Source organism: Myotis yumanensis, unplaced genomic scaffold, assembly GCF_028538775.1.
Source record: "Myotis yumanensis isolate MYYU_CA2020_CCGP unplaced genomic scaffold, mMyoYum1.0.hap1 SCAF_3, whole genome shotgun sequence".
NCBI lineage: Eukaryota > Metazoa > Chordata > Mammalia > Chiroptera > Vespertilionidae > Myotis > Myotis yumanensis.
The window spans coordinates 81,284,196-81,311,424 of NW_027223754.1; the positions used below are offsets into that span (position 1 = coordinate 81,284,196).

At 38.7% G+C, this 27,229-nt stretch overlaps 1 protein-coding gene and 1 long non-coding RNA gene across 7 annotated transcripts in view; one reads left to right on the forward strand and one right to left on the reverse strand.

Annotated features, from left to right (window-relative positions):
• Window positions 1-149: 149 nt before the first annotated feature.
• On the forward strand, window positions 150-26,972 carry LOC139006597 (uncharacterized). 3 transcript variants are annotated; one of them, XR_011470765.1, is made up of 4 exons: window positions 150-308; window positions 17,681-17,726; window positions 23,535-23,630; window positions 26,759-26,972. It is a non-coding gene; the product is annotated as an uncharacterized lncRNA (long non-coding RNA). The 3 variants fall into 3 exon arrangements; XR_011470766.1 differs by lacking the exon at window positions 150-308 and adding an exon at window positions 3,091-3,151; XR_011470764.1 differs by lacking the exon at window positions 17,681-17,726 and having other exon boundaries at window positions 26,759-26,971.
• Window positions 11,860-27,229, reverse strand: part of ELF1 (E74 like ETS transcription factor 1) — a 128,630-nt gene continuing 113,260 nt past the window's right edge. For 3 of the 4 annotated variants that reach the window (XM_070408984.1, XM_070408985.1, XM_070408986.1), the window contains exons 5-9: window positions 26,744-26,911; window positions 23,505-23,588; window positions 22,720-22,912; window positions 21,121-21,570; window positions 11,860-12,482 (exon numbers count right to left, since the gene is read on the reverse strand). In XM_070408984.1, the coding sequence (XP_070265085.1) occupies window positions 11,882-12,482; window positions 21,121-21,570; window positions 22,720-22,912; window positions 23,505-23,588; window positions 26,744-26,911 (1,496 nt within the window). In that variant the 3' untranslated portion in view covers window positions 11,860-11,881. The remainder of the gene's footprint in view (window positions 12,483-21,120; window positions 21,571-22,719; window positions 22,913-23,504; window positions 23,589-26,743; window positions 26,912-27,229) is intronic. The other variant, XM_070408987.1, reaches the window with a different exon arrangement.

The window sequence follows — 27,229 nt, forward strand, 5'->3', positions numbered from 1 at the left end:
ATTCACACAGCTCTCCTGGTTACTGGAGACAGAACTAGCCTTTCGTGCCCCGTGACGTCACTTGCTGTTATGTGAAAGTTCCCGGATGGCAGCGGGTCACTCCCAGGATCTTTGCACTGGGAACCCTAAAGAAGTCGCCGGAAGTCGTTCTGCCCCGCAGAGGCTAGAGACAGACCGAAGTCTTTTGGTTCCGGTGCGGGGGCACTGTTCCATTCCCCTGAACGCCACTGGCGCAGGTTTCCTTCCCAGTTAGCTTCCCAGATTAAGAAGAAAACCCTGTTCCTGCAGAAGACACTGAAAGGAAGAAGGTGGGCTGAAGTCTCCGTGCTGCTTGACTTTCCAACCTAGTCGGTTAGGCTCTCCCTCCCCGGTCTTTGTCGCTGGCAGATCAGGTAGAAGAAGCTTCCAGCAAGTACTCCGGCCAGGGGTGGGAGGAGCAAGAGGGAGTGCAAGTCAGCGGCTCAGCCAGTAGAGATAAACAACTAAATGAACGTGAGTGTTACTACACCCAAAATCTAAACTAAGCTCTGGGACTCAAAGATGTTAATGCGCTCCACAAACTTAAACCAATGCTGTTTTAAGTGGTAAAATGAAAGAAGGGGAATAGTCATGTGATAGCAAGGTGGGTCACTTAGGGGAATATAAGGTATAGGAATGGATTCCTCAAAGATGTGGAAGCCTATGAGCCTCAAAAGATGAATTAGAATTAGTTGATGATGGAATTGGAAAAGGTAATCCAGAATAGGATTTGCGTTATAAACTATAATGTGAACTCTGTTTCAGGTGGGGGTAGTTGCTGGCTTAATTCCCAGTTGAGAGTTCGATCCCCAGTAGAGGGCTTGCAGGAGGCAGTCGAGGGATGATTCTCTTTCATCATTGAGGTTTCTATCTCTCTCTCTCCCTTCCTCTCTGAAATCAATAAAAAACTTTTTTGAAAAAAATGATTGAAGCGGTTCCCTCTGCCCCACCGCCGCCCATGAGGCCAAAGTGGGAGGAGGGGGGAGAATGATTAAAGGGAAAAAGAGAACAGCAGTTGGGAGACCATTGCTGTTTTACAGGGGTGGGGAAGGGGGAGATGCCCCTTTCTTTCCTCTATTTCTTTTGGCTGGTCAAATCAAATTAACAGGAGGCAGATTGACAAGAGAAAATCAAATTTAATATGTGCATGGGAACACCACATACATGAGTCACAGACCATGCATACCTGACAGTTTCAGAGATAGAAAGGAGGATTGAGCTATATAAGACATCCTGAGCTAGGGATGAAATAAGGTGCCTTGGGGACTTCAAAAGGTCATTGCAGGATGATAAAAGCGGACATTCAGTAATTAGTAGTTTGCCCTGCCCTATACTAAATAGGTCAAAAGAAGTTATCTCTGATATAGTAGGTAGGTCAAAAGAAGTTATCACTGATAATCTCTCAAAAGCAAGGCCTCTAATTCAAATTCTTCTAGGTACTTGGGGGAAGAGGGCAGAATTTTCTCTTGAGCCTGAAGCTAAAATTGCCTTTACCTCAAAGTAATCTGCATACCACTGAGGCACATCTCGGGGTGGCTTGTTCTGGACTCTAACACAGGCCAAAGTGACTCATAAATAGCTCAGTGGTTGTAAGGATGGAGAGGAAGGTAACAATTACAGAAATATTTAAGTTAAAACTTTCTGGGTTTGTTGATCTTTTATGATCAATACTCTTTATATCTTATATAATAAAGCTTTGCCTATGCCAAGACCATGAAGAAAATTCTGTTTTCTTCTAGATGCTTTATTATTTTACCATGCATATCCAGGTGTGATTTACTTCAAATTAATTTTTGTGAAAGGTAGGCAGTTGAAATCAAGATTTATTTCGCCCCACATGGATATCCAATTGATTCCGTCTTATTAAAAAACACCATTATTTGCCATGTCCCCCATTAAATTCATTTTAAGTATTTTTTATTTCTCAATTAGTTTATGTACAATATTATATTAGTTTCAGGTGTACAACTGAGTGATTAGACATAATATAACTTACAAAATTATCATCCCAATAAATGTAGTACCCATATGACACCATACATAGTGTCAATATTATTGACTATATTCCCTAGCTATAATTTGCATCCCTATGACTATTTTGTAACTACCAATTTGTACTTATTAATCCACTCACATTTTTTGCCATCCTCCCCAAGCTCCTTCCCCACTAGCAATCGTCAAAATGTTCTCTGTATGTATGAGTCAGTTTCTGTTCTGCTTGTTGGTTTATTTTGGGGCTTTTTAGAATTCATCCAGAAGTGAAATCATATGGCATTTGTCTTTCCCTACCTAACTTATTTCATTCAACAAAACCCTCTAGGTCCATCCCTGTTTTTGCAGATGGCAAGATTTCATTCTTTTTTATGGCTGAGTCATATTCCATTGTATATATGCACCACTTCTTCCTTATCCATTCACCTATTGATGAACACTTAGGTTGCTTCCACATCTTGGCTATTGTAAATAATACTGCAGTAAACATATAAATGCATAAGTCTATTTGATTTAGTGTTTGGGGTTTCTTTGATTAAATACCCAACAGTGGAATGGCTGGGTCATTTTTTGTCTTTGTTATAGCCTTTTTTTAAAAGTCTATTTTGTCTGATATAAGTATTACTACCCCAGCTTTTCTTTTTCCATTTCCAATTTCATGAAATATCTTCTATAAGATATTTGACTGTCAGTCTGTGTGTATCTTTTGATCTGACACAGCATATGTAGACAGCATATGAAAGGGTCTTATTTGTTATCCACTTAACCACTGTATGTCTTACGAATGGAGCATTTCATCTATTTGCATTTAAAATAATTAAATGTTGATAGATATGTATATTTTACCATTTTTATATTTTTTACCATTTTATTATTTATATTTTTTACCTTGTTTTCTGTTCTTCAAGAAGACCCTTTAACATTTCATGTAATACTGATCGGGTGGTGATGAACTCCTTTAGCTCATTTTTGTCTGAGAAACTCTTTATCCTTTGATTCTAAATGATAGCTTTGATGGTAGAGTAATCTTGATTGTAGGTCCCTGCTTTTCATCACTTCGAATATTTCGTGACAATCCCTTGTGGCCTGCAAAGTTTCTGTTGAGAAGTCAGCTGACAGTCTTATGGGAGCTCCCTTGTAGGTAACTAACTACTTTTCTCTTGCTGCTTTCAAAATTCTCTTTGTCTTTACCTTCTTGCATTTTATTTATTTTTAATTAATTAAATTTTCTTTTGAAGTTAGAACTGGCAGGTTTTAATAGTAGATTAGATATGGTGTGTGAGGCAAATAGGAGAGTCAAGGATGATTCCAGGGTTTTAGGGAGATGATGTTTTGTTTTGATTTTTTAAAATCTTTATTGTTGAAAGTATTACATATGTACCCACTTCCTCCCCCCCCACCCCCCACCCACATTGACCATTTCTAGACTGCCCCAACCCCAGGCTTTTACCAACCTATTGTCTGTGTCCATGGGTTATGCATATATGCATACAAGTTCTTTGGTTGATCACTTCCCACCCACCTTGTTGCATTTTAAATATGATGTGACTTGGTGTGGGCCTCTTCGGGTTCATCTATTTTGGGACTCTATGCTTCCTGGACTTATATGTCTATTTCCTTAACCAGGTTAGGGAAGCTTTTTGTCATTATTTTTCCAAATAGGTTTTCAATTTCTTGCTCTCTTCTCCTTCTGGTACCTCATAATGTGAATGTTGGTACACTTAAAGTTGTCCCAGAGGCTCCTTCCAATATCCTCATATTTTTGATTCTTTTTTTGTACTTTGTAACACTTTTATTAAGAGTGGACCAATATCAGTATTCCTAAACTGTAAAACAATAGGGAACTGAAGTAAATATTAGGAAACAGTAGGGATCCTAAATAATAGACAAAACCCCTTAAATTTTCTTATTGCTTATATACATCAATGTGTAATATTTAAGCATCATTGGACTCCTTATTAAGCAAACATTTTTTTCATATGCTGACTTCTCTTTATTTTTCTATGCCTTTATCTTTTGAATTTCAGCAATCCTACCTGAATAGCTTTATCTTCTGGTGCTATATCCTGGGCTTCCTTTTTCCTTTTTAAAAAAAAATATATATTTGTATTGATTTCAGAGAGAAGGGAAAGGAAGAGAGAGAAACATCAGTGATGAAAGAAAATCATTGATCAGCTGCCTCCTGTACACCCCCCACTGGGGATCAAGGCTGAAACTCAGGCATGTGCCCTAATTGGCAATTGAATCATGACCTCATAGTTCACAGGTCATTGCTCAACAACTGAGCCACACCATCTGGGCAATTTTTCTTTTTAAAGTACTTTGAGGGGCATCAGAGGATGATTTAGGTGGAAAGGGCTATGAGGGAACCTTCTTGGATGCTGGAATGTACTTATATCAATGTGTTCAGATATAAAATTTTATCAAGTTGTACACTTAAGATTTGTGTACTTTATGCTTCAATAAAATAGGAGGGAAAGATTTAAAAGAAAGAAAATTAAACAGTCCATTTGAAATTTTAAAAAATGACATTTACAGTAGCATAAAAAAATGTTAAGTACTGAAAAATAAATCTGACACAGCATTGCAAAATGTATACATTGAGACTTACAAAACATTGGTTAGAGAAAGTAAAGAACACTTAAATGGAGAGACACTTTATGTTCATGAGTCCAAAGACCAACTCATGTTGGTTCTTCCCAAATTGGTTTATAGATTCAACATGATCCCACGCAAAATTGAGGTTATTTTCATTGTAGAAGTTGAAAAAAAACAGATTCTGAAATTCAAATGAAAATGCCAAAAATTTAGAATAGCCAAATAACCTTTGTAAAAGAAGAAATTTAGATAACTAACACTACCTGATTTCAACACATCAACCTTCTGTATTGGCACAAAGATAGGCAAATCAATAGAACAGAGTCCATAAATAGACCCATACATGTATGGACAACTGATTTTCAACAAAAGTTCAAAGGTAATTCCAGGTAGAAAGGATACTCTTTTTAGACTTTTAGATATACAAAAGTAAGAAAGTGAACTTCAAACATACCCTGCACCATACAAAAATTAACTCAAAATGGATCTTGGACCTAAATGTAAAACTCAAAACTGTAAAACTTATGGAGGAAAGAAAATTGCTGTGACCTTGGAGTAAGTAAAGATTTCATAGACATGACACCAAAAGCCAAGTCTTTTATGACCATAAAAGAAGTTAGTAAATTAGACTTTGCCAAAATTTTAAAAGTTTTTGTACTTTGAAAATATTTGTGAATCACATCTGATGAAGAGTTTTTGTAACAGAGTGAAATGCGTGGTCTCTCTGAGTCCATCTTCTTTAAGTTCCCATGACCTTCAGGCTAACAGCTTCTGCTTTAGACATGCTAATCATTAGAGGAATTCTGCTTGGGACTTGAGTTTTTACAACAGCTCTCCTATTTTCCCTTCCCTTAACATAAAAGGAGCCTGGACTCTCTACTTTCTTAATATGGATTTGAGGACTAGATGTCCCATCTTCTTGGTTGGCGCCTACATGATCAATAAACCTCTCCTTGTTCCAAATTGATGTTTTGAGTTTTAGTTTTTTGAAGTGTCAGGCACACAACTTAGAAGCAGTAACACTTGTTACCGGGGTCCAGCCCCGGGGGTCCAGGGGTTCCCAAAGGTGTGGACGGAGTCGGCGAAGAATGTTTTACATGGAGACAGCGTTCAGAACTCTCTAGCTCTCTTTAGTCTCCGTGGATCTTCCTGTGCCTGGCTGAGGCCACAGAGAAAGATCCTGAGGCAAGCTGAGCCTTTATTTTTATAGACAGAAGTAAACAAGGTAGTGGTTACCAAAGTTATACACTGTTCTTGTGAGTTTCACTTGTTTTTGTTCTTGTTGCACTTCCCTCAGCCCATTAGCTTCTCAGGTAAGATCTAGGGAGCGTTATAAGGTCAAGCCTAATTATGCTAAAAGGACTGTGCCCTCTAAGCTGGGACTTGTTTGTGACTTTGCCAACAGGTCAGTCCGAGGTTTAACCCTATAGCAGCTCCCCACAACTTGTATCCAGGATTTATAGACTTCTCAAAACTCAGTAATAAAAAAACAATAGAATTTTAAAATGGGCAAAAAAAAAATTTAACAGTCACTTCATCAAAGAAGATATATGGATCAGAAAAGAAACACATGAAAAGGTACTCAAAATCATTAGTCATTAGAAAAATGCAAATTAAGACTCATCATGTTGGAGAGCATAAGGAGCAACTGGAAGAAACATGCACTCCTGGTGGGAATGTAAAACGATACATCATATGACACAGCCAGACCACTCCAAGGTATTTACCCAAGAGATATGAAAATACATGTCCATATAAAGATTTGTACAAAAATATTTATAGCAGCTTTAATCTAATAGCTGAAAATGAGAAATAATCAAATTGTCCCATCAACAAGTGAATAGAAAAACAGTATATCCATGTAATGGAATATTACTCAGTAATAAAAGGAATGATATACACTACAATATGGATGAAACCTATCTAATGAAAAGCGAATATGCAAATCGACTTAATGTCAGAAAAACTGAGGTATGACGCTATGACACGCACTGACCACCAGGGGGCAGACGCTCAACACAGGAGCTGCCCTCTGGTGGTCAGTGCGCTCCACAGGGGGAGCAGCTCAGCCAGAAGCCGGGCTCACAGCTGGTGAGTGCAGCGGCAGTGGGCAGGAGCCCACCTTCTCAGCAAAGCTAAGAATGTCCAACAGCCCACAGGGAGCCTCAGACTGCGAGAGGGTGCGGGCCGGGCTGAAGGACCTCTCCCCCCACCCCCAGTGCACGAATCTCATGCACCGAGCCTCTAGTATCAAAATAATTATGATAGTGAAAGAAGCTAGATAAAAACAGTACATACTGTTTAATTCCATGTACATACAATCCTAGAAGATGCAAACTAATATGTAGTGACAGAAAGAACATTGTAACTATGGTGACCACTACCTTGTTTACTTTTGGCTATAAAATAAAGGCTCAGCTTGCCTCTGGATCTCTCTCTGTGGCCTCAGCCAGGCACAGAAAGATCCACCTAGACCCAGCTTACTCTCTTTGTCATTTCTTCATTCCTTCACCGCCCTCACTCAGGCTTGTGGAACCCTTGACTGAGCTGGCTCAGCACAATACAGATAGTATTTAGCAATATGAGAACATGAGCATGAAAATAGGCAAAGAGAATCCTATATAATAAAAGGCTAATATGTAAATTGTCCCCTCAACCAGGAGTTCAACCAGAGGGTGGGGCCGGTGGCCAACCTCCCATATCCCCTCCCCCTGGCCAGCCAGGCCTGATCAGGGCGGGCTGGCCAGACCCCACCCATGCACGAATTCATGCACCGTGCCTTTAGTATGTAGTATAGTTACATATTTCATGAGTATTGAGCACCTACTATGTACAGAGATTACACTTTGGACTGAAGGCACTAAGATGAATATAACATTTGCTCTTTATAATCTAGTGTTAGAATGACACTAGAATAGCAGCAGGCAATTAGTGTGTCATATGTGCCCAGATGGGAGAAATTAAAGGGCTCGTGACAGCAGTGGCAAGGTTTTAAGAGCTCAGAGAAAGCTCTCAGAGGAAGTAATGTCTAAGCTGAGGCCTGAGGAACAGGTAGGAGTTAGCCAAATAGAATGAAATAAACTGTGCCAAGCAGAGTAACAGCAAACGCAGAGGTCTGGAAAATAGAGGGAGCACAGGGAGTTAAGAAGTACAGCCTTAGAGCTGTTCATTTGCATAAACTGATTCGAACCCTCTAATTTGGTATTCTAATTTTGTGCTTTTCCTAAATAAGGCCTCCTTACCCACCCAACCACCAAATTGTGTAAATTCAGGTCCCAAAAATCTGGATTTGCCCTTACAGAGGAGATTGATCATTGTTTAGGCAGCAAAGAATCTAAGTCCCCTTCAATGTTGGGGGGAAATTCCCTAAATTTTAGTTCCCAGTGCAGCATCTTCTTCTATAGAAGCTAATAAGCCAAACTAGTTGAAAAGTTGAACTCGCTTTCTCAATTTCCCTTAGAGTTAAAGGCCTGGACACTTGACCTAGATTCTGCCAATCACATAAATTAGTAGCTAATCGACACAATGCATCAAAAATGACTGTGGTTAATTTTCTCTACATAAAAATAAAATTCCTGTTGCAGTAGAGAAAGAGGTACAAAACTCAGTATTCATTTATTTATTTTTAAAGAATAGTTTACTGGTTTTTTTAGAGAGGGAGAAGAAACATTGATGTGAGAGCAGAACATCGATCAGCTGCCTCTTGCATGCCCCCCACTGGGAATCAAACGCAAAACCTGGGCATGTGTTCTGACCTAGAATCAAACCAGCAACCTCTCTGTGCACAGGATGATGCCCAACCGAGTCACACTGGCCAGAGCCAAAAGTCAGTAGTTAATGCTTGACAAGAGTGGCTACGATTTCTTCTCCAGACCAGTTGTGCAGTATAGTTTTGCAATTGATTCTAGCTTTGTGACTCAGGTTGACCCTGATTCTCTAGTGCTCTTGTCTATTCTGTGAGCTATACAGTATTCTTCTAATAAAATTCTGAAAACCAGAATCCATCACTATTGTTAATGACCAAGAACCCAAACTGGTAGTATAATAAGCCAGGTGGAGGAGGCAGAATGGAAGGCACTAAGAACGCAATGCTGGGAAAATGGGGACCCTGAAACAGGGCATCAAACTTACACCATCAAGTAGTGTATTCTAAAGCTGAGAAGCCTTGGAAAGTATTCTTCCTAGTGCTCATACTAGATAGATGTGGTTGTGGAGGACAATAAACTAGGGAGCCATGCTGATTTGAAAAAGACTTGCACATCACCTTGATGATCCTAGTCATGAAAATGGATCAAGTAATTGAGCCTTTGGCTGATCTCTCTTTGGGAAATACATGTTTCCCATAGGCATGAACATTTCTGAAAGTGTACCAGTATGTACAGAAGAATGATGTGTATGGGTGATAGTAGGTTGTATCATTCCACCCTTATTCCTTATGATGGACCCCCAATTTTGTTTGCTGTCCATCTTCCCAACGCATGACTAAGTCATTTATGATAATCCTGTTTCTTTGGCCAGCGATTGGTTTAAGGGGTATATGACCAATCTAGCCAATAAACTGTGAAGAGATGTCTGCTTAGGGTGTTCTGGGAACGGCACTCCTGTTGCATTGAGAATAGACTGGAGGGGACAAAGTGAAGCAAAGAGAATGAGAAGAACAATGACCATTCGATGAAATTAAAGGGAGCGCCAATCTTTGAAAATGTCTCTCAAGAAACCCAAGAGGAACAGTTATGAAGGCAGGAGGAGGACAGGAAAGAGTTGGGTACTAAAGTGAAGACAATAGAGAGTTTCAAGAAGAGTGAGTTATAAAAGGTCAAATGCTAGAGAGATCAAGGAAGAGAAGGATAGAAATCTACCAATATGGAAATTGATTACTATTTAGAGATCTTTGCAACAGTAATTTCAGGGTAATAGTAAGGGCAAATGCAATACTAAAAAGGGTTAAAGAATGAATGGAAAGTGAGGAAAGCAGCAGGGTTATAGATTAAGGATAGTGACAGTAACATCACAAGTGCTTCTCCTTAATAAATACATATTGAATCAATGATTTGATGTTCAAAGGCCAAGTACTGAATGAACTATGCCCCTATTCAGGAGTTCAGTATGACAAAATTATGTTAAGGGATGCATGCCTAGAGAGAGTTCCAGGGGAGGAAAAAACTTTTCCTCACCCTTCTTAATGTCCCTAACTGGGCCTAAAAATCAAATTAATAAGAACCGATTAAAGATGAAAAGAATGCAAATTTATTTAACACAAGTTTTATGTGACATTGGAGCCTTCGTAAGGAAATGAAGACTCAAATGGTTAAGCATGAGTGTTTTTATACTAAGTTTGATGAAGAGTGGAAAATTGTGGGGAAAAAGAAGAAAAGGGCATGAGTGAAGGGTAGTAAACTGGGAAAACTCAGAATGGCTTGTTCATTGAGATCCTTCTCAGCGTCTCTCTATCTTCAGAGATAAGAATGCTCCTTTTAAAATATTTTGGAAGAATATTACCTGGCATGAGAAAATTAATAAGTGAAAGTAACTTCTGGATATAGAGGTATAGGATTGAAATTTTCCTATATTTTCTGTTTCTCATATTCTGTTAATCAATTAGTCTAATTTCTAACTAGAAATTAGGAAACTTGTTTTAAAAATTATGTTTAATATTATTGCTGAGAACATTTTATTGTTTTCTAATTTCTGGAGATTTGTAACCCATTGTGTGATGTCTGGAAACTGCCATTTGGCATGGCAGAAAGGAAAAAGGAGAGGATGACATTCTGCAATTCTGACTAATGGAGTTTGTTACGTGAGCATTTACTAACACTATAACTAGCAACATTTTCTGTATATTTGTTCTTAAGAAACATTTGCTTGAAAACATGAGAATTTTCATATGATTTATTTAATAATAAACCAATTGAAGATACAAAAATGTTTAGAGGATTCCAAAATTTAAATTTTTGTTTAAATACAAAGTCACTCTGTAATATGAAAACATATAACATTAGACCTCTAAAGAAAAATGATTTTTTTATCTACAAAAATTTCTTTCCTATACTAGAAAATAGGCAGAAAACAATTTTTCTTGTGAAATTAAATGTACACTATTTACAGTTGAAAAGTAATCTAAAATTTATCTCAGAAATGTGGATATACATATATATATTATCTTTCTATGCAATTTCCCCCCGCCCCACACTTATTTTTAAAAAGATCCAAAATATAAAGCAATTGTGCTTTTATAGCAACTGATCATTCAAACAGATCAACACAATGCTTGGTTGTTTTCTGAGCCTTTAAGAAAGAGTCTAGAGACTCTCTCAGAACAGCGGTGTATCAGTTAGCACTTAGCAATGTATGTTTACTAATGGGCCACAGTGCACAGGGGCCTAAAGAGTTCATGAAGAATTCAGGTTCATAGTAATCTTACAGATAGTAGAAAATTTAATTTTTAGGGCCATTTATTTTTCTGCAATATTCTTGCTGTACTTACATTAGGAAATAAGCTGATGTTTTAATTGATATAATTCTAAAATATAGGAGTTGGAATCATAAATTTAGAACTATAAAGGAAATTGAAGACAATCTAGTCTAATCCAAATGTATTCCTTACTTTCATCAGAGAACTGAAGCCCAGAAAGAACAGTGGCTTGCCCAAGGTTATAAAACTAGTTAGGAGAGCCACTCTTAGATTGATGCTTTCATACTACCCTGCTTCTGAAACAGGTTCAGCCATCATCATGGGCATATTTCAATTTTAATGTTATAGTTTACATTCATAGTTCAATATACTGTGCAGCCAACTAAAAGTCAATCTAGTGAACTCATAATTTTAACAAAGCATAAAATAGGTGTCTTGCATTTGAAAGAGTCAAGACTTAACTTACACAAGTGGAATGAAAATAGTTCCTATATAAGTTTCCTGTTGTCTTCTATTTAAGTACTGTATTTACAACAGAATCAGAAAAGATCAGACATTGTAAAATTTTAAAAGCAACTTTAAAAATGCTTAAGATATAACAACTGAAAAAAAATCTCAAAAGAATGTCTTCATAGTATAAAATGCCTGTTCCTTCACAACTGAATTCTGAAACATTTGGCAAACAAAGAGAAACACTTTGGTTTTCCTCCCTCATCTAACAAAGTCAAGACTAACTCTTATTATTTTTAAAAACTACAAAAAGGAACATCTTTATAATTTTGTCTTAGAATCAGATAGTTTGCATTCAATTGGAAATGTTAAATTAAAAAACAATCATCCATAATTCTTTTGGAATTTTAATTAAAAAGAGTTGGGTTCCAGCAGTTCATTTTGTTTCATAGCTACCTGAGAAGTAAGTCCATTGGAATTGGAAACCACCATCACGTAAGGCTGTGGCTGTTGCTCGGTTTCCTCAGTGTCTTCTTTCAAATCATCTTCGACCTCCTTTTTCTCTACTTCCTGGGTAAGAGTTTTTGTGTCTTGAGCTTTGATAACTGAAGTGATTACAGTGCCAGGTGGGTGGGCAACCAGCTGTGAACTGCGAGGAGAAAATGTCACCACAGGTGTAGCACTGAAGGATGGAGATGAAGCCACGCTGACGGTTCCATTGCAAATGGACTGGACATTACTAGTAAGAACCTGCTGTACATGGGCAGGGCTCAAGACAATCGAAGGAGGAGAGCCCGGCTTCTGAGACTGTAACACAACATTTTCTTTCAGTACTGTCATGGGCTGTGATGATGGAATGGCTTGTAAAATAAATTTCTGAGACCCAGCACCTGACGATGGATCTGTGCTAGCTATAACTGTTGTGATTGGCACTGTCTGGAGTGTTACTGTATGCAAATGCTGATTCCCAGGAGACACGACCACTGGAACTTGGGTTGGAGCCTGTATAGTCCTATTGAGATTAAGGAATAAAAGTGAGAAAATTACCATATTCTACATCATTTAAAACATGAACATTGACAAGTCATTTTGACAAAATAAGAGTTATGCATTTCAAATGCTACATCCCATATTTCCATCACAACATAATTAACATCATGCCAGACTCTGCAGTATACACTGTACATACAGAAATACCCAAGAATACCATTAGATAAAATTAAATAACCCAAGGCTTATTAAATAGTTAAATTCAGGCCATTAACTATGAGAGCATCTAGTAAAAAAAAAAAAAAAGTGCTACGAAATGCCTACAAAGTGCCACATTAACACAAATAGGAAAACAATTTTGTTGGGAAAGGAGGAAGATGTCAAAATGTTTGGCAAGAAAGTTATGTGTGAGCTGCTTGAAGTAAAATTAGGAATTTTAAAACAAATGTATTAAATCACTCTCATTATTTTAATATTTGAAGAATAACATCATCAAAGTGCTCATCTACAATTACCAAACTTCATCTCTCTATATAAAAGCGTAAGCAACCGTTATGACCGAACAACCGGTCGTCCAGTCACTATGATGTGCACTGACCACCGTCAGTGCAGACGCTCAACTCAGGAGCTTCCCCCTGGTGGTCAGTGCACTCCCACACCCAACCTCCCATGGCCAGCCAATCTTCCGCAGTCCCTCCCTCCATCTGGCAGGTCCCGTCCGTTTCCACCTGAGTGGCTACCACCAGCCACCAGACTTCCAGAGGCGCTAGGCTCTTGGAGCCTCTCTCCCTCCTCATCCATGCCCCTCCCTCTCGCCCCACCTTGCAATACCTGGCTATTTAATCAGGGCGTACACTAGGCCAGCTGCAGCAAGCAGCAGCAGTTGGGTTCTTTTATATCAAAACAGCAAAACACCAAAAAAGAAGTTGAGAGGGGCCCACTCTTTACTACTCAAGCAACATGCAAGCCTGCCTAACACCCCCTAACCATGTGCCTTGCACTAAGTGGAAAATAAATGAGAAGCAGCCAGCATAAAAAAAAAAAAAAAAAGAATTATCTGATGAATTTTAAGTTCCTATCATCTACACTAATAAAAGAGAAACATGCAAATTAACCATCATTCTGCCAATCCGCTACACCCACCAGCCAATCAGGAGCAAGTATGCAAATTAACCCAACTAAGATGGCAGCGGCCAGGGAGCTGGAGAGAGCAGGAGGCTTGGGTTGCCCCCTGCAATGGAGGAAGCCAAGTTTCCCGCCTGCCCTGGCTGGCCCTGGGCTCCGCTCAAGGCTACAAAGTATCAATTATAGAAGATAAATAAATCCCAGATGCCTGCTTCCAGGCTGCCCTGGCCTCTGCTCAAGGAGGGGCTGGGGAAGAAAAAAAAAGGAGATGCTGGGAGCTTGGGTCACCAGGAGGCGTGGCCAGCCTGAAAACAGCCATTTGCCCCTCGCCCAGGCTGGCCAGGCACCCCAGCAGGACCCCCCCACCCTGAAGGGGGTGTGGGTAGCCTGAAAACGGCCATCAGCCCCTCATGGGGTGAGGGTCCCCACTGGGGGGCTTGACCAGCCTGCAAACAGCCATCAGCCCCTCACCCAGGCTGGCCACATCCCCATGGGGTGAGGGTCCCCACTGGGGGGCTTAACCAGCCCGCAAACAGCCATCAGCCCCTCACCCAGGCTGGCCAGGCACCCCAGCGAGACCCTCACCCTGATCCGGGACACCCTTCAGGGCAAACCAGCCGGCCCCCACCGTGCACCAGGCCTCTATCTATACTAATAAAAGGGTAATTTGCTAATTAGACTGGGAGGCCTTCCAGATGTTCTTCTGGACAAAGCCATGGTGGCAGGGCAGAGGTAGAGGCGGTTAGAGGCCAAGAGGGGAGGGCAGTTGTGGGTGATCAGGCTGGTGGAAGGCGGGGCCGTTGTGGGTAAGCAGACCATCAGGGGGACCAGTTGGGAGCAAGCAGGCCATCAGTGGGGGTCAGTTGGAGGTGATCAGGACAGTGGGGGGGGAAATTTGGAGTGAGCAGGCCAGCAGGGGTCAATTGGGGGCAAGCAGACCAGTGGGGAGGGAAGGTAGGGGCAAGCAGGCCAGCAAGGGGGGCAGTTGGGGGTGAGCAAACTGGCACGGGGGCAGTTGGGGGTGATCAGGCTGGCGGGGGGGGCATTTGGAGGTGAGCAGACCAGCAGGCAGAGTGGTTAGGGGCAATCAGGCAGGCAGGCAGGCGAGTGGTTAGGAGCCAGCAGTCCTGGATTGTGAGAGGGATGTCCGAAAGCCAGTTTATTCCCGATCCCTGTAAACCGGCAGTAGGACATCCTTTGAGGGGTCCCAGATTGGACATGGTGCAGGCTGGGCTGAGGGACACCCCCCTCCATACACGAATTTCATGCACCGGGCCACTAGTCCTAGCTAATAAAGCAGTAATATGCAAATTGACCATCACTCCAACACAAGATGGCCACCCCCATGTGGACACAAGATGGCCACCACAAGATGGCTGGCAGGAGAGGGAAGTTGGGAGGGGACCAGGCCTGAAAGGGAGGGCAGTTAGGGGCGATCAGGCCTGCAGGGGAGGGCAGTTAGGGGTGACCAGGCCGGCAGGGGAGGGCAGTTAGGGGCAATCAGGCCGGCAGGGGAGCAGTTAGGTGTCGATCAGGCTGGCAGGGGAGTGATTAGGGGGTGATCAGGCTGACAGGCAGAAGCAGTTAGGGGCAATCAGGCAGGAAGGCAAGCAGTTGGGAGCCAGCGGTCCTGGAGGGGTCCCAGATTGGAGCGGGTGCAGGCTGGGCTGAGGGACACACACACACACACACACACACACACAGACACACACACACCTGTGCACGAATTTCGTGCACCAGGCCTCTAGTCTATATATAAAAGCCTAAGCAACTGTTTGCCTGGTAGCTATGATGCGTAATGACCACCAGGGGGCAGACGCTCCAACCAGTAGAGGAGGGAGCCCGATTCCATAGGGAATCAGCCGTGGGTTAGGTTGCTGCTGGGCACTGTTGGCCCGAATCTGCTTCACCTACACCCTGGACCCAGAGATTGGTTTCAACCCGATCCCCGCAGGCCAGGCTGAGGGACCCCACCGGTGCATGAATCTGTGCACTGGACCTCTATATTACATATAACAAATCATTACTATAATTAACTTGTGAGCGTTCTTTAGGCTGGCAGAGAGAACAAAAAATAAAGCCAAGCTTTGGTAAAATAAATAGACATGTATTTTACCAGTTTTTTTGATTCAAATAATTGTCACAAAATGTAGTCATAAAAGTACAATTTAACATAAAATCCATTTTATGTAAAGCTGTGAATCCCACTTATTGAATAAAGAAGGACATAAACGATATTGAGTCAATCTAATTTTAAAAGTTCACAGCTGTGAAATTAATAGTTATGGTCACTGTTAATAAAAAACAAATGCAATTGAAAAAACTCAGCATCTGGACCTCAACTGTATTTCTTCTGAATTCTATAAAGCTATTTCACAAAAGATAGATTACTGCTACTTCAATTGGTTAACAGCTAGATTAGTCCCCATAAACCAAGTTAACTATTGCCAGATTATTACAGATAAATTTTAGTAAATTACAGTCATGTGGCCTGCCACATATGTGAGAAATGAAATTGTGGAGTAAAAAACAAATGTGCTAGGTAGAAAGGTGAAAAGAAGACTCAGTGCAACTCAGAAGTTCAAAGGGAGTGGAAAGACACAGGGTGACTAAGACCCCACCTATATAGGTAAGATGACCGATTCCCAAGTTCATATTGCCACCAAAGTCACCATGGTCAGGATCAGTCTACAGCAGGATATTAGCAGCTCTTGTGAAGAACAGAGATAGAAGAGAATATAAGTTGGGTAATGAATATTTCATAGGTGGGGAGGGTGTGGCGAAGAATCAAGGCCAGATGTACTAATATTGTTGGGCAGGCAGGGATGACTCAGAAGGATACAGAATAACTTTGGGAGCAGGAAACTTTTCCAAAACGCACTGTGCCTCCCTTCTCCCCCTGTCCACCTGAATCAGGACAGCGTGTGTGAAATCTGAGCCTATGCATGGTACCTGACCCTATATAGTCAGACATCATTTTTTAAAGGCTTCCCATATCAAGAGTTTATGTACATGTACATATTGATAAAATAGTACTTGGCATATAGTAAGCATACCAATTGTGTCTATAAATATGTATAGCCTTGCAGCTCTGTAAGTACTATCCCATTTTACATATGGAAATAATGCACAGAGATTGAATAGTTTGTCTAAGGTGACCAGTTAGATAAAAAGCCATCCGACTGCATAGCCTATGTGCTTGACCATTACAACACACTGTCATTTCCAAAGTCCTCGAATAGCTTTAGCTAAAGATGAGTATTTACTATTTTATCTATTATGGCTGTGGACAGTTACAACACTTTAATACACACCTCTTCCCTTCCTCCTTCTCGCTCTTAGGTGTGGCACAAGCAATAATGTACTTGAAAATTTTCCATATTGCTAATCAGGGCTAATACTAGACTTTGTTCATATTAGAAAAAAAAATGTTCCTATACTGAAATACCTGACTGCCATCTACCAGAAAATATACTTATCTACAATGTAAATATATTGGTTTATTTAGACAAATTCTAAAACGATTTTCACTAATAAAAAATTCAGCGATTAAAGGATAAAATATTATGCACCTTTTCTCAACCACAGGAATTTCTAATATTTTTCTTAGTTAATGATTAAGCTGTCAGTTGTGTCTGGTGAAATTATATTATTTAAAAAACAATAGTGTGGTGAAGGCCTGAGGCGGAGGCGGGTGCAAGATAGAAGGGGTTGATGGGGGGAAAAAAGAGGAACATATGTAATACTTTCAATAGTAAAGATAAATTAAAAAATAAAAACAAACAGGTTATATTATAGTTAACTACTTTTTAAAAATCTAAGCTTCTTATAACCAGCGGATAAATACTGGTATTTTAAAATTCCTCAAACTTGACAGGGATAGACATTCTGAGAAATGCATCATTAGTCGATGTTGTCATGTGAACATCATAGATTTGATTTTCAACTGATGTGCCATAGTGTGCCTCAATAACTTTTTAATTTTTTTATTTATTGATTGATTTTAGAGAGAGGAAAGAAGAGAGAAAGAAACATTGATTTGTTGTTCCACTATTTACACATTCATTGTTTGCTTCTTGTATGTGCCCTGAGCAGGGATCAAACCTGCAACCTTGGCATATCAGGACAACATTCTAACCAGGTAAGCTACCCAGCCACAGCCCACAAGAGTTTTTTTAAAACATGCAATACCTGGCTATTTAATCAGGGACACTGACCTCTTTTCCCTTAGATTATCAAATAAAAAAATTGACAACAGCCAACACAACAATAGCTCTCTGGTGTGAATGCCCTGTCTTGAACCATAAATATATATGTCATATAATAGAGTTGCATCTTTAAAAAAAAAAAAAAAAAATATATATATATATATATATATATATATATATATATATATATATAATTGATTTCAGAGAAGGGAGAGGGAGAGAGAGATAGAAACATTAATGATGAGAGAGAATCATTGATCGGCTGCCTCCTGCAATCCAAACATGTGCCCTGACCAGGAATTGAACCGTGACTTCCTGGTTTGTAGGTCCACACTCAACCACTGAGACACGCTGACCAGGCTATAGTTGCATCTTACTGGTCACGTTGCATAATAAGGTTGTGTCTGATTGGTTAATTCTTGGTACCAGATATCTTTATATACCAGTATAAGTACCTGGTTTTTTTCTTAAAGTCACTTTGGAACAAAAAGGACAAGTGATTACTTTTTTGTTTTGTCAAATCAGCATAAATGTATTTTTTGGTGTGTTGAAGAATTTTAGTAATTAGTTTATGTTTGCCATGAGGTGAAAAAGGTTGAAAATTGCTGACATAAATCTAGATGATACAATCTACTACATACTTAGGGCTTTCGGTATAGCCTATTCCTCCTAGACTACAAACATATATACTGCATATTACTATACACTAAATACTATAGGCAACTGAACACAATGATAAGTATTTGTGTATCTAAACATAGAAAGGTACAGTGAAAATATGGCATCATAGATAAAATGGTACATCTGTATGGGACACTTAACATGAGTGGATCTTACAGGACTGGAAGTTTCTCTGGGTGAGTGAGTGGTGAAATAATGTGAAGGCCTAGGACATTACTGAACACAACTAAGACTGTATAAATAATGTCCCACAAACCCTTCCCCTACTTCTTTCCAACAGAGTCAGAAATAGAGCACTGAAACTGTAGATGCTACTCCATGAACACAGATATAGACTGGATTGGCTGGAAAAATTGAGGAGAAATTGGCTGGATTAGGCATAGATAACTATAATAGTGACTATCAGGAGGGAGTGAAAGGTGGCCCGAGAATCAGTAGGAATATGAAATCAAGATGAAGAGATAAAGGAATATAGGGGATTATCATGGCAACGTGGTTTTGGCTATTGTGGTCAGATTAAGAATCTTTGTGGTACACACACACACACACACACGCGTGTGCACACACAAGAGGTTGTTTAACATGGAAAGAGCATAGAACTGATGACTCAATATTTTGATTTTGACAATTTGTTTTTGGTTCCATGACCCTATTTGGTACAAAAAGCTCTCTCTGGCATTGAACTGATGGAAAAAATATAACCTATCTATACTTCTCATCATTACAACCTGAAAACATTTCTGAAGCACAAGTACAGGCTGGCTCCACACTATTACAGAAAGCGTTTTCTAAAGTGTCAGTGACACTAAATACTTGTTAAGGTAGCTCCTGTGGACCTGTGTCCTTGTACAGGATATTAGGTCCTCAACAAAGAATTTACAGCAGTGTATTCTGAATATGATCAAGCTAGATTTGGGAGGGTTGTAGCATTGTGGGTACAGGCTCCTCTGTGCTGTAAAAGGTCAGTGGCTGTCTGCCTGGACTATAATCTACACTCAAAATTGAGGTGCTCTGAGTAGATGGGAATATATTGCCAAATTCCTCAAATATCGCTGCTACCAGAGGAAAATAATTCCTCCTGAACCACATATCCTTTCCATTTCTTACAGGAAATTCAGCTCCATTATAATTTTACTAGTGGCCTGGTGCACGAATGCATGCACATGGAAAGGAAATTAATTAGAAGATATATTTTAATGTCGCTATTCACCCTTTCTCTATAATAGAAGTGTCAACCAAATTCACGATTGACAATGACAGACTGAAACACAAGCTTGCGATTGGCACCAGCGAGAGCTTTATATGTATGGCTCGTGGGCAAGTCAACTTCGCCTTTTATATATACAGAATAAACTTGCTTTAGACCTGCTTTCTGATGTAGCTAAACTTTTTCCAGCCCAGTGAAACACCCCAACTTCTCTTTCAGGTAATTTTCAGCAACACAGCAGTAAATATCAACACAAAGCAGATTATCATTGTAGATCATGCAGGAAGAACAAAGGGTAAAATATTTAATTATAGCATTGTTTGACTATATTCTGCGCAGTGAGAAAACCTGAAGTCATTTTGAAGGTCCACCATGTAACCAATGAGATCTGGAGGAAAATAAAACATTAAAAGGAAATAGAGAGCTAAATAATTACTTCTTTAATGCCAGTTAGAGATGTATCATTCCTGTCCAATTAAAATGAAAAAAGTGATCTTTTTATTCCTTGCAAGTCCACTAAAGATTTAAAAGAATTCAATTTTGACAATGTTAAAGGTTTAAATGGACCATATAAGAAAGACTGAATCACTTAAGTCTATCTTGATCCTTGATAATGTTTGCTTACTTCAAGATCAATTGAACAAAAATCCAACATTTATATTCTGGAATATAAGACTGAAGTTGACTAATAAAAGTAATCAAAGAAATCATTTTTATTAGATTTTGAGGTGCTCCTATATCTTATCATAATTTATCCTGGAAATTCATGACAGTAGAAAGAGAAAAATGGAGTACTACCTTAATTTTCTCCCTCTCTCCACTTCCCCCATTCTAAATAGACAAGACAAGCCCAAATGTCTGCAAACGATCACTCTGAAGCAGTTAGGGTTTTCTTGGTCAATCTGTTGTTTCATATCTTTCCTGAGACTATGAAGCAAATTTGATTTGATTAAGCCAACTTCTGCCACTCTGGAAGCCTGAAAAAGAGGACCTTAGATTCTTGGCCTTTCTACCTGTTGGAACTTTGGAACTAACTGTTCCATAACAGGATTTTCCCAAGGAATAATGTTTATATCTTGGAACTCAATGCATTCCAAAAGGTCATGATATGTCCATTTTTGTTGAATTTTTGCAGCTTCTGACTCTGAAAATAGATTTGAAACCATTCTCTGGTTTTCTTATATGTGGATCCCTTATCATATAAATTAATCCAGTTATAAAAGGGTATAGTAGACTAGACTTAAATTGATAGAATAACATCAAGTAATGTCAAAGTGTAAAAATAAAGGAAACATTGATACAATCAAGTCTGATACAATCTGTTGACCAAACATTCTAGCTTGAAATCTGTATCATTTTAAAGACCCACTTAATAAATAATGGCTCTGGATCAGGAACATCACATAATAATACACACTGGTAAATTTTCGTTTTCTCACCTAATACTCTGAACTGAAGAATTTAATGTTTCATCTTGCACACAACTAATTATGGCCGCTTCTCCTTCTGGGACAGCTTGTACTGGCTGCACTACATGAACAGTCCGGAAGAGCTGGGTAGGATATGCAGACTGTGTGGGCTGCACTGTCCTCAGAACTTCTGATGGCTGTGCAACTTCCACAGGATCTTTGGTTTTAGTAGCTTTAGAATTCCCTGGTTTTAGAACTGTAGTGGCTCCTCCTTTTATCCCTGGACTTGAAGATACTCTTGATCGGCCTGCTTGGTTCCTGCTTGAAGTGGTTGTTGCTGACAGTGATGGATCTGAAGATTCTATGCTGGAACTCGGATCCTCATCATCTATATAAATAAGATCTTTTGGCATTTCCTTAAACTGATACACCAAGCGCTGACCTTCTACTTTTGCCAGAATACCCCTTTGATAATAGTACCTATTCAAAGCAAACAATTCCATCAATATTTTATTCAATTAAATATAAATGAAAATAATATTCACCAAAATAAGAATTTTAGAATTATGAAGTTTAAAGTTGGAAACAAACAAGTAAGAGAAAAGAATTTCTAAATGAAGGGCAACTGTTTTATGTAAGATAGTGTAATTAAAAACATTTTCTAAATATATGTAAAACACACATTTACTCACAGAGAGAAAAGTCCTTATTACCAACTGAATCTAAAAGCAATTTTAATTAGGGGATTGTTAATAAAGTATATGGATTATTCTAGCCTTCACTTTTCTTCTTTTCTCTACCTTTCTGTTAACTTGCTGAAATAATTCAATCTAGTACCAAACCCAAGAAACTATTTCCCTTCCATAGTTTCCTGTAACATCCCTACCAGTTTAAATCTGATTCGGTAAACTTAATTCCGTTTTCTATATAAAATTTAATGATGCACCAATAGAAGGGACTCAAATTTTGTCAATAATTTAAATTAGATTAGTAAGCAAAAGTATGTTAAAAAACTGTAATTAAACACACAGTTCTAGTTTAAGGTTATCAAATTATCACATCATTGCTATTTTTAATAAATTTTTCTCAAATACATGTATATCTTTAAGAATAAATTATAAGACCAAAAAGAAACTAAAGTGAGTTATAGGATAATATTACACCCTAGTTGAAAATTTTGTCTAATCTTATCCTTAAAGCAAAGATTTATTCTATCTTAAGATATTACAAATCATACCTGAGGTTTACATTTAAAAATGCACCCCTTTACTAACTTCCTACATCACCACTATTTGTATTTTGTGCTGAATTTAAGTTTAATGACTCAAAACAGGTCTGGCCTGTGGTCAATTTATAATATGTGATAATAGTTTAACACTTTCTGATCCCTTTACATATAAAATATCTGTTGTTTGCATGAAGATCTTTTTTTGGAAGGCAAACATTTTCCCAGATTGAAATAAGATTTAAATTTATATGCACACTGATTCTATAATCAGTGTGGTTTTAGCACTTCAATAAATAAGATTCACCATTTTTTAAATTCTTTAACTTTTTAAAGGTTATCTATTTTTTTAGTATTTAGGAAATTATATTCTTAACACAATAAACTACAAAAACTTCACATACCTGAGAGCTCTTCCCATGGTCTCGTAATTCATATCAGGTTTATTTTTGTGCTTCCCCCACAACCTGGATACTGCTTTAGAATCTACCAATTTAAAAATGCCTTTTTCTCTCTGGGTCCATTTGATATATTTGGGACAAGTAGCTTTGTCCTGGAGCAGTGCCAGTAAAAACTCCCAAAGATAAATTGTGTTTCCTGAAACAAAAGCGATTTCTTTGACCAAAATTTCATTTGAAAGTGCACAATAAAACACAACTAAAAGTTCCATCTGTAATTATTCAAAGATAATACGTAATTCATTAGTATTGATAATATAACAATTACAATTTTGGGGCCTAATGCAGATATTTTTTTATTGGCCCCACATAAGGTATCTCAACAAAGCAATCCTGCCAATTAGATTTGACATGGCTTAGGGAGAAAGCACTTTGAGATGATTTTTTCTTCAAATTTGGAAGCAGTTATTAAAATACTAGAACCCCAATACAATGTAATAAAATGTCTATAAACTGAAAACCTAACCTGGCTGAACTCTCCCAAGAGACTCATTATTATATGAATGAATGGATTATTTGGACAGGTGAGTGAACATCTTTTAAAAGGATTTTATTAACCATGCTCTTTACAGAAAATGGCAACTGTATCTCATAAGCATGTGACAGCAATAAGATCCATTTTAATATATCAAGAAAGTTGGTAGTTTCTGCTTACAATATGCAGACATTTTAAAGCAATCTGAACGTTATTTGACCCATAAGTATTATAGGAAAATTACAATAGTACTTACCCTTCCCATCTTTGTTTTTCTTCTTCACAGATATGTTTGGTGTAGTGGCTGGAGAATCTGGTCGTGGTGGTTTAGTTTTTCTCCCTGAAAGCAGAACAGCCTGCATAAATATTTGCCCTCAAAAGTGTGAGTGGACAATTTAGCTATAAATGCTGTTTTGTCCTTTATCCTAAATTTTAAGTTCCACTTTATACACAGATCACATATATTGGTCTCTTTAAGTGCTATTTACTAAAAAAATAATTTGAGTAAAAACAACTTTAATGTAGGTTAAATCACAAATACGTTGAAAATGATATTTTGTCTCATTTGTAAACATAAGGTTAAGTTTAAAATACTGCATCTTGTCTTTGAGTTGACAATACTGACAGTGCTTTCTTAAAATTCAAGGGGAAATTCTTGATTCTGATAAAATTTGAGCTAAACAAAATCCATATAGGTTTCTAAGTTTTTTAAGGTAGAAAAAGCAGATTTTTAGCTTTTCTCTCTTTTAAATATATTGCTGGGTCCATTTGATATATTTATGACAAGTAGCTTTGTTAGTTCTGCATAGTTAGTTCTCAAATTGGAAACTTCCCCAAACTCTAGATATAAAAAATAAATGAAGCAAAATTTTGGTGAAACACAGTAAATTTTTTATTTTCCTATGTATTTTTAAACATCTCATTTTCTATATATTTCTGTTTACAGCAAACAGACTTTATAGTTATCCATTATCCAATCCCTAAACATGTCCATTCCAAGAGTAGTATTAAACTGTATTTTGTGCAGCTTTAGTCTGGATCAACCAACTACCCTAAAGCCTTCTTGTAATCCTCTTTTGCCACTTATCTAAAATCACAATTGGTTGGCAATGTTGCCTGTGATTTAGGTGGAAATGATCATGCTGTCTCATTCAGTATATGAGTAACAATAAAGATCAAGCATAATTAGATACTTTAGTTAGTACATCTTACGCCAGCATTCTTGAGGCTGACTCTCTCAAGGGTGAACATAAGTCAGAGAGAAGAGGGTCAAAAATGTCACTCTTCAGGACCCTCTTAAGACTACCAAATGTATAAATGTGGAACCTAGTCAGCCAGGTGTCTCGACTTCCATCACTGCAGACATCTGCAGAGAACCCATTCATGAGGCAGACACTTCTGGCTGATTGTGTTAATGATAACAAGTATTAGAAGCCAAGAATTCTGTTAGCTCCTATCCCTATCACTCATTTTATGCTTCCTATTTACCTGTGTGTGTTTTTCTGATAGATACCATTTTCTTTCTTTTTAAAATGTTTTTCTTGATTTCAGAGAGGAAGGGAGAGGGAGAGAGAGATAGAAACATCAATGATGACAGAATCAATGATCAGTTGCCTCCTGCATGCCCCTGACTGGGGATAGAGCCAGCAACCCGGGCATGTGCTCTGACTGGGAATCCAACTGTGACCTCCTGGTTTATGGATTGATGCTCAACCACTGAGCCACTCTGGTGGGGTTAGAATTTTTTTAATTGACTTTTTTTTAGAGGGGGGGGGGGAGGAGAGAGACATGGATTGGTTGCCTCCTGCACGTGCCCCAACTGGGAGTGGGGATCAAACCTGGAACCCAGGTGCGCACCCTTGATTGGGATTTGAACCCACCACCCTTCAATGCAAGGGCTGATCCTCTAACCCCTGAAGCACACCAGTCAGTGCTCAACAGGGTTTTATTTGAGGCAATCCCATGCAGCCTGGTTTAAATGCATGATTTGCCAGAACAATTTTACAAGAGCATCTGTCTGATGTCCCAAAGTTATTGCTAGCCTGGGTCAATTTTATGTAATTTACTTCTTTGGGAAATCCTAAAGACATTGATAGCTTAAAATCTCTCTATATAAAAGGCTAATATGCAAAGTGTCCCCTCGGGAGTTTGACCGGGCATTCAATTGCTTGCTGTGACATGTGCTGACCACCAGGGGGTGGCGCGGAATATGGAAGGTGACCAGCTGAAGTTGCGGGGTGCTGAGGGAGCAAGGGAAGGAGAAGGCGGGGAACCTGATCGCCAGCCAGGCCTAGGGACACTACCTGTGCATGGATTTCATGCACCAGGCCTCTAGTCTAATAGTAAACTTAGGTTAAGGCAAGTCTAGGATTATGAATTTTCGAAGGAAGAATTTCTTCACTTCAGAGCCATAGCTTCCTTGATATCTGTCTGTGCCAATGGGCATATTGTTTTTCTCTTGAGGGTATAGCATTTCAAGGACCCCAATTACATGCTGAGGTCTCTGTCCCAGACCCATCTTGTGCTGGACCAAGACTTAAGCATCTGCTTCTACAAGGGCAATAAAACCCAATCCACCTAAATACCAAAACTGACATGTCCTTCTCAGCCCTTCATAGCCACCACGGCAGTGCTAGCTCATTCTTACTGTTTTCATTTTCCTCTTAATTTTAAAAAAAATAAATTTATTTTTTTAAATAAATTATTGATTTCAGAGAGGAAGGGAGAGGGAGAAGAGAGATAAAAACATCAATGCTGAGAGAGAATCATTGATTGGCTGGCTCCTGCATGCTCCCCACTGGGGATCGAGCCCACAACCCAGACGTGTGCCCTGACCGGGAATTGAACCATGACCTCCTGGTTCATAGGTAGACACTCAACCACTGAACCAGCCGGGTTCCTCTTCATTTTTGGCTCTAGGAATTTTTCCTTCTTTTTCGTGAAGTTAGGTTACTTGGTAGCTGGTAGTGATGCCATTAACCAAGATATTAAACTTAAAATATGAAACAAATTGGAGCAGAATCAAGAATGAAATAAAATGAAAAGAGTGTTAGACTTTAAAATGTAAGAATGGTCCTAAAGTTAAAAATTCCCTTTAACACATTCTAACATTTTCTTCTTTAATTACTTACCTGCTGATGTCCAACTCGTATTTTTCCCATTGGAATCTTATATTGGAATTTATGCTGGTGGTTTCCAAACTATGTCCTGTGGGAGTAAGCTGACCTGCCCCTATCTCCAAGCTCTTTCTGAGTGTGGAAAAAGGATTTAGATAAAAGATTGAGGCTTTTCTGTAAGATAGACCAAATATTTTAAATGTATAAAATAATCTTTTTACAAAAGAAATCTAATGTGAAGAAATACCTCTTAGTTTATATTTAGTACCCTCAATTTCTTATGTAAGTTTTAATTGGTTTAGAAGTATCCTTAAACAAACATTATATTTAGATTCCACATCAAGACTTTATTGTTTCCCCAAACGAATTAACCACTCACCTTTCTTTCTCTTAGGTTGTTCTGGTGAGGAGGCTCCTGGTGAATGTGCATATGTCTCTTGAACCTGCTGAGTTTCCATCACTTCAGGAATCCCATCTAATGTGACGGATACATGGGTGATTGGGGCAACAACAATGTCATCTTCAGATGAACTAAAAATATTATTATCTAATGGAAATAAATTATCATCAACTTTGTATTACAAATCAAAATAATTTCATAAAATAATTTTCTGTTTCTATAAAGAATAAAATAGAAATGAAATCGTTAAATCTAGTCCCTGCTTTTTATTTCCTCTGCCTGAAATCAGATATCCTACACCAGTACAGGCTTGACAAAACTATTTCAATATCTCCCTTACTTGACTTCCTATCACCAGTCTCTCTCACTTCTCTTTTCCACTCTTCACAGTGTTACTAAAGTTATCTTCTGAAACCCAAGTCTGATCTCACCATATTATTCTTCTCTATAAAAACTTTACACCAA